The sequence below is a fragment of the Calliphora vicina genome, chromosome 3, assembly GCF_958450345.1.
Source record: "Calliphora vicina chromosome 3, idCalVici1.1, whole genome shotgun sequence".
NCBI lineage: Eukaryota > Metazoa > Arthropoda > Insecta > Diptera > Calliphoridae > Calliphora > Calliphora vicina.
This window is the reverse complement of record NC_088782.1, coordinates 67,784,173-67,792,270: the sequence shown is the minus strand read 5'-3', so window position 1 is coordinate 67,792,270 and position 8,098 is coordinate 67,784,173. Positions and strand designations below refer to the sequence as shown.

Sequence of the window (8,098 nt, the reverse complement as noted above, 5' to 3'; positions counted from 1 at the left end):
CAAAGTTTAGACCATATTTGTTAAAATAATACCTAAGTTTCCATTGTTTTGTCAATGCCGTAATAAAGAAATCTTTTAATTTAGTTTTCTCATTTTTAGAATTTAATTAATTATGTCCTTTGTTTTTGTTAAATTAAGTTAATAAAAGTATACAAATAAAATACTACAAAAATGTTAAAATTTTTTAAAAAATTATTTCAGATTTTAGGCCACTAATGAAATATTTGGAAAAGTTTCCATTGTTTTGTAAACCACTGTATAAAACTCGAATCGAATCAAGAACAAAAATTTGGCATCCCTTTAATTTTTTTATATACCCTAGGTGCATCACTTTGAGGCATTGTGGCTCGGTACATACTTGATTTAGAAGTTATAAATTTATTTCCACTTTTTTTTCAGTTCCACCACTGTGGGTTGTCCACTCACTGCAAGTAAGAAACTAAAAAGAGCACTTCATTCGGATAAGGATCTCAGAAATCGAGACTACATATATTAAAAGTTTAACCAGTACTAAGCACACAAACTTCTCTCTTTAGAAGGCAACTAAGAACATAAAGCCTCTGACAGTCATAAAAGATAATCTTAAACTAAAAAAATCTCCAGGTTATGATCTAATTACAACTTCCATGATTGGAAACCTAATGATTAGAAACCTAATGATCTCCCAAATTATAATGATACCCAAGCCAGGAAATGGTTTAACATTGGCATCATCCTACAGACCGATTATCTTATTGCCTTGTTTGTCTAAACTATTTGAGAAAATAATACAAGGGGAAAATTTTAACATTCTTAAATAGCCAAAACATTATCCCAGATCATCAATTTGGATTCCGTGAACATCACGGAACAATTGAGCGAGTTAACCGTCTAACTGGAGAGATATGAAAATCTTTCGAACTAAAAGGAGCTATTCGGCAATATTTCTAGATGTTGCTCAGGATTTTGATAAGGTTTGGCATAAAGGTCTAATACATAAGATGCCTTCTAGTACACACAAAATACTATCGGATCGCTTGTTTAGGATAAAGTGCGACGATTATGTGACAAGCGAATATGCGATCAATGTTGGTGTTCATGTACCTATTATACACATCTGATTTGTCCTAGTCCGAAGATTTAACCATTTCCACCTTTGCAGATGACACTGCAATTCTTAGTTCTCATGTGGAATTAAGTATAGCATCTAAAACCTTAGATAATTATCTCAGACGCGTGGAGACGTGGCTAAAAAATTGGGGATTACAAGTAAATGAAATCATTTACTTAGGAAAGGAAGTTGTCCACCAATGACACTACACAGTGGGGTAGAATCAAATTTTTTTGGAAATAAATAAGATAAAATTTGACGTGAGCTTAGTTAGCCAAGGACTATTTGAGTTTAAGTTAGCATTCCAAAAATATAAAAATCTTTGAGGTAGCTCTTCTAGTTCAATCGCTCTTTTTGACTTTTAAACTACATATTTATAAAAGAACAAGAAACGAGTGATACATGTCTTATAATAAAATATTAAAATTGACTCTCTGTTCTGAACTAAAACAACAGATATGATACTAGAGCTAAAATGCTCCTTGTGTGTTTTAATTTGCTGCCAGTGGACGTATAATTGTGAGATTCTATCCATTGTGATCCTTAGGAAGCAGGAAAAACAACGAAAACACACATTAAGTTAACAGCGTACATAAGTATGAACCATTCTAGTTCATAGTTCAATACTGAACTAAGTGAGCATACGATTTGAACTAGTTCATTTAGTTCAAATAATGGAATCGTTCAATTGAACTAGTTCGTTCATGAACTATCCAAGACTAAATACTAATATAGATCTCATACAGAGGTCACAATCCAAAATTCTTAGAACCATGGCGGGAGTTCCATGGTACATAAGAAATTAAAACATCTACAGAGACTTAAATGTGCCTTTGGTCATGGATGAATTTAGAAAAGCTCTAACCATCTTTCTCTTTCTTTGTGTTATCTGAGTATATCTCAATAGCTTCCATATATCGATTATTAATCTCCCCGTAGTCTCTTGGTTTATAGATGTGCGCGGGTTTTTGTTGTCTCTGAGTTAATACTAAAGGAATGACAAAGTTATACCAATCTTTGTAAAGAGTTCACAAAAATAACTGAAAAAAATACCAGAAAGTACTTTGTCACAGTACCTTAGGTTATTATTAGGTACCTCAAATTCATCTCAGTCATATGAGAGCAACACATTGCTTTGAGAGTATTAAGCAACAACAGTTATTTGCAAGTCGATAAAAGCAGATAAGGCAGTTTTAAACACAAATCCAAATGAAAATCTGTTACTTTCAAATCAATTACAAATTTGCTGAAATATTTACAAAAAAGTTTAATTAAGATTTTAATAATTTTTATTTATTAAAAAAAAACAAGGAATATTTTTACAATTTATGGCAAATTTTAATTTTGTGGTAAACTAAGAATTTCAGCACCATCTCGGGGAAAAGTTGCAAAAACCACCGTTTCAAAATCATTGTGAGCATGTTGCTCCAATATGTGGGGAGGCAGTAAAGCAAAGTATTTTTCCTTCAAAGTTGCAATATATTTTTGAGAAGACTCAACAGAATCACATAAAGCCACAATACAACCGCCCCAACTAAAGAAAATAAATATATTATTTAATAAATAAAAATTACCATATATGTAGTTGCACTTACCCCGCTCCAGTTAATCTAGCACCAATACCACATTCTTCTGAAATCTTAACAAGTCTGTCTAGATCGGGATGCGAACATTCATACAGAGTCTTCAGACTTTCATGAGATAAACTCATTAATTGGGATAGCTTGGCAATAGTTACATTATGGGACTCTAAATTGCCATTGGATTGTACACCATTGTGAAATACCTGTTCGCACAAAGAACGGAAGGTCCGTACTCGTAATGATTCTAAAGAAAATTATTTAAAATTTAGTTCTGTACTTAAAATCGTTATTAATTTTATGTATTCACCTTGTATTACATGAAGTGTCCTTTGTTTAAGCTTAAACTCTTGCATGTGCTGGGTATTGCAGGTTAAAAAATCACTTTGGAATGTTTGGTCATCAATTTGAAATATCTGGCATAATTCTGAGCGTTTGTATACATCTTTGTTTACAAACTCTCGAGCATATTTTTCCATTTCTTCTAAACTGCAGCCTAAAGATTCTTGTAAGTCCACAAATCTTAAAATTTGCCGCCAGTTTTCAAAGTTTTTGTTAAACGCTATTAGACGACAACCCAAACGACACTCCACCACTCGCTCATTGAAATCGGAAGAAGCAGCTTTGTTTTTTTCAGCCAAACTATTTGCTACCACAAAACATGCACCAGTGGGTAGTTGCAATGGTGTTGCATTCAACTCTGGATGAAATTCTATAAATTGAGCACATCCTTCTTTGGCAAGGTAGGCTATAGCCTGATCCATACCGCCGCCTTGAGTTCCTATATAACGTTCACATACCGCAGAAATCGATGCCAGACGTTTACGATCTAATTTTAATTTGTATATTGCAGCAGTGGCTAAAACCGAGGAGCTTACTAAAGCACTGGAACTAGATACTCCGGAACTTGGTGGTATATTACCACTTAAAGCTATTGTCATGCCATAATATTTATGTGAAACATCACTCAACGTTTCGTAAATACCCTTAAAGCCACACAAATAGTATTTATACCACTCGGGTCCACCGCTTTTAGGAAGAGCTATTCTAAATAAGTGTTATAGGTATGATAATTGAAGACTTGTGTTCATAATAATACATGTGAATATTTACTTACTGTATATTGTTGACTTCACAGGAATAGTCTTCATATTTAGTTTGTTCTATATTTTTAAGCTGAAGTGTAGGAGAATTCTCATCATAACCTACTGCCAATAGTATGCACTGATCTATGGCCATGGGTAATACAGGATATCCGCAATAGTCTACATGTTCCCCAATAATATTTACTCTGAAATTTAAAATTAATATGTTAGTAATATTAGAAATAAACTTTTTGCATTGTTATCATCATGAAGAATTTTAAAATATTTGATTATAATGGAAAACTAGTCAATGTAATATATTCCGCTGTGACATACCCTTGAAATTTTTTTTAGGGAAACAGTATTTTTTCCACCGCAATTTACTATTGTATTTTATAATCAAATCATAGTATACTTGAAACAATAATTAAAAAACTATATAAAAAATCGACACAATTGTATTTTTTTGCAATTACACATCCAAAAATATTAGAATATGCCAAAAGGGAGAACTATTAATTAAATACATACTCTCAATATACCTTTGAAAAAAAGAAACATATTTTGATAAAAATGTTCATATTGTGGTAAATAAATTTTAGACTATGTATAAATTCCTCAAAATCATTGCGGTTTTATGTCGATAAGCCAAACATTTTTATAAAATGATAATAATGATAATAATGATAAAAATATTAAATATTAAAATACCAACCACATTCGTAGTACATAACCAAACAAAATTTATTTTTTTTTTCATTTTTTGGAAAAAAAAATTTCTAATTGTTATTTTAAAATTTTTGTTTGAAATTTTAAAAATATTTTTTTGTTTTTTAAATTTTAAAAAAAGTTTTTGTTTTTTATATTTTTTTTTTATGAAAAAAAAAATTCGGGTTAAAATTTTTAACAATTGTAAAATATCTATCATTAGATATCCATATTGTCTATATCCGAATTTAACTTATGTTTCGGAGTTCGATTTTAAGGGGACAAAAATATTCACACAGTTTCTGCAGGGTAACAGTTTGGAGAAGGCCAAACACTGAATTGGAAAATAACAATGTAGTAAACACTGTAAAACATGGTGGAGAAGGGGTCATGTTGTGGGATTGTATGGCTGCATCTGGTAGGAAACTTAGTTTTCATCGACGGTTCAATGGACAAAACAATGTACCTTCATATTTTAAAAGAAAACCTACTACAATGTGCTCTAAAGTTAAAGCTTGGGAATATTTATATTATCAACAGTACAATGACCACAAACACACTGCTCATGACGTCCGAATATGGGTAGTGCATCATGTTCCCCACATTCTCCCGACTCCTCCGTAATCACCTGACATGAATTCCATAGAACATTTGTGGGATAAATTGGCCGAACGTGTAGGAAAGCACCATATTATTAAAGAAGTCCTGTTACAAGAATGGCAAAATACTGGAGCTGACGTCACCAACAATTGGTCGATTTAATGCCAAGACGATTAAAAGAAGTCATTAAAAATATAGGCTACTCCACAAAATATTAAACGATTAAAAAAAACTATTAAAAATTAGAAACTGTGTGAATATTTTTGTCCCCTTAAAATTGAACTTCGAAACATTAGTTACATTTTTTTTCTGAAATGTGCCAACTTATGTTTAGTTTTTCCATATATTTTAATAAGTTATATGTAAATAAATATTTTTTTGAAACCCGTACGAAAGTTGTGGCCTTCATTTAAAAAATATGGAAGATTAAAGATAAATCTGTATGCTGTGTGAATTTAAGTTCGGCACTGTATACTTTATAGGGTCGGTAAATTATATTGTGGAAAGTAAAAACGGAATGACAAACTTATATATACCCTTCTCACGAAGGTGAAGGGTATAAAAATAAATTAGATCAAAAACAGGCCAAAAATCTGACCGCTGCCCCAACCATTATGTTAAAATTGTTCAAGGTTATTTTAACGCGAAAATCGGAAGGGAATAGATATACGATCCAACAATCGGCATATTCAGCCTGCAGGAAGACACCAGTGATAACGGGTTGAGATTGATATCCTTTGCCGCGGCACAAAACATCGTAGTGAGTAGCGCTAAGTTTAATCACCTGATAAATTAACGAAGAACCAAATTGATCACATAGTTGTGGACGGAAGGCATAGTTCCAGTGTGCTAAACGTGCGTTCGATCCGAGGTGCCAACATTGATTCGGATCATTACTTTGTTGCAGCTAAGGTTCGCACTCGTCGCAATTTAAAGAGAAACACACGAACGGACGTCAAAAAGCTGCACGCACAACAAACTGCTACCGCCTATTCCACTCAACTAACCCAAATGCTACAAGAGCGCACTCCTTATCCCAATGATATCTGCGCAGAATGGCAACGTATTGCACACTCCATGGAAACTGCGGCAATATCTGTACTGGAAAGGTGCGAGTGTAAGGAGATCGAGATGTACAGGAGTAGAAACGAAGTCCGCAAATTCTACCAAAAAGTAAAGCACCAAACATAGGGCATTTGTACTGGTAGTTTCTCCTGTAAGGATAAGGACGGAAAAATAGTAACAGGTACTGAAAGTGTATTGAGGACATGGAAACAACATTTTTCAACGTTGTTGGTATCAGATGATAGTAGCGACGAAGATACCTTTGAACCAATCATTGGCGACGTTGTCGAATGTACACCACCTAGCCAAAATGAGATTGAGAAAGCAATATCAATGTTTAAAGCCGGAGGCAACGAATTGTTAAGGAGTATGCACCGAATTGTCAGAACCATATGGCTAGAAGAACTCATACCCGATGATTCGAACCTCAGTGTGTTGTGTCCTGTGCATAAGAAAGGAAACAAAACCGTATGCTCCAACTATAGAGGTATAAGCCTCTATAGTTGCATACAAAATTCTATGTGTATAACAGTAAAAGTTTATTCAAAAACATTTAAAAACAAAACCATTTCAATGTTTGACTCTGGATCTTTGATTTTCTCAGTAAGCATTCTGAAAAGCGTTCTTCCTTTGAGGCGGTATAATAATCCTTCTTAAATCTTGATGTTTTTATTTTATATCTTTTACGAAATATTGTTAATGCTCTAATTTTCTATAAAATAAATCAATATTTTTGAAAATGGTATCAAAGTTTTTCATGAATGTTTGAATGAGCTTTAGAAAATATATTTAATTAAAACCGGTTAACCGTCTTACAAAAACCGGTTTGCCAAAAAACCGAAAAGTTAAAAAAAAACCGAAACCGGTGGAGTTTGCATAGATGAAAAAACCGGTTGACCGGTTTTCGGTTTTGGATACTCTCATACTGACCAAATTTTGGTTTAAAAAATTTGTTTAAAATCACTGAAAATATTTTCTAATTAAGCTGTTTAAGCTATTTTAATTTCTGAAAAATTCATTATTACAAATTTGGTAAGTTTAATACTAGCTTTTTTTCAAAATGCAGTAGGTGTTACAAAAAACTAAAAAAATCTACAGATAATGAAATGCTGCCAGACTTACCTTCCCGGAACTCGTACAAACAATTGCGGTTCTTGACCGTACTCATTGACATAAAATTCCCGCAGTTCTTGTATTTTGCCAAACAAACGGTGATTTGATGTTAGTTCTGTCATTGACACACAGGTGGCGCTGTAGTCACCATTGGTGCAAGTGTCTGACATGGTGCGAGGAAGTATGTGAATAGATGTAGAATAACAACAAAATATAATAATAAATAACGAGTTCTTATCGATTTGTAAACAAAAAACAACCGGCAACTACACTTGAGTTGTTTTTTCTCTTATCACAGCACTACTAAAGCAAATAGGTATTTATTTTATTAAACAATTTGCTAAGAATTTATTCAACAGTTTTTAACTTTAACACTTCTTTATTTATACTTAGTAATTTTTATTAAAACACTGATATCTTTAGTACTTTCTTTTGTTTATTTGATAAAAAGTATTTTTTTGTTCTGAGAGAAAGTGTGTAAATATTTTTGTTAGTGTTCTGTGGTGTCTATACACTTTCTGACAATCAGCTGTTTTCGCACACTCTTTCTCTCTCCTCTCCCCTTTCTTAATTATTTCCTTGTTATTTTTGTGCTTTTCATTTGATAATTTCTATACGTGTCTTATTTTAATTCATTGCACTAACACGTTTTTATTCTGGTTGTTTGTTGTATTTGTATCTTTTACAATTTCTTGCACTAACACACACACTCATCCAAATAAATAAATGAATAATAGTAATCAAAACAGAACTGCGATTATCCCCACTAATAAGCAAATAAATAAATTATTACACTTGCTTTTCGATTTTCGCAAAGAATTTGTCATTTAATAACTAAACTCAACGAAGTAAAGAAT

The 8,098-nt window shown here is 32.4% G+C and overlaps 1 protein-coding gene across 1 annotated transcript; it reads right to left on the bottom strand.

The window, feature by feature from the left end:
• Positions 1-2,356: 2,356 nt before the first annotated feature.
• On the bottom strand, positions 2,357-7,641 carry Galk (N-acetylgalactosamine kinase). The gene is made up of 5 exons (XM_065505080.1): positions 7,251-7,641; positions 3,788-3,961; positions 2,981-3,717; positions 2,686-2,917; positions 2,357-2,624 (listed from the first exon to the last, which is right to left on the bottom strand). The coding sequence occupies exons 1-5, from the start codon at positions 7,409-7,411 to the stop codon at positions 2,429-2,431; spliced, it is 1,500 nt and encodes a 499-aa protein (XP_065361152.1). The 5' UTR covers positions 7,412-7,641; the 3' UTR covers positions 2,357-2,428.
• Positions 7,642-8,098: the final 457 nt, after the last annotated feature.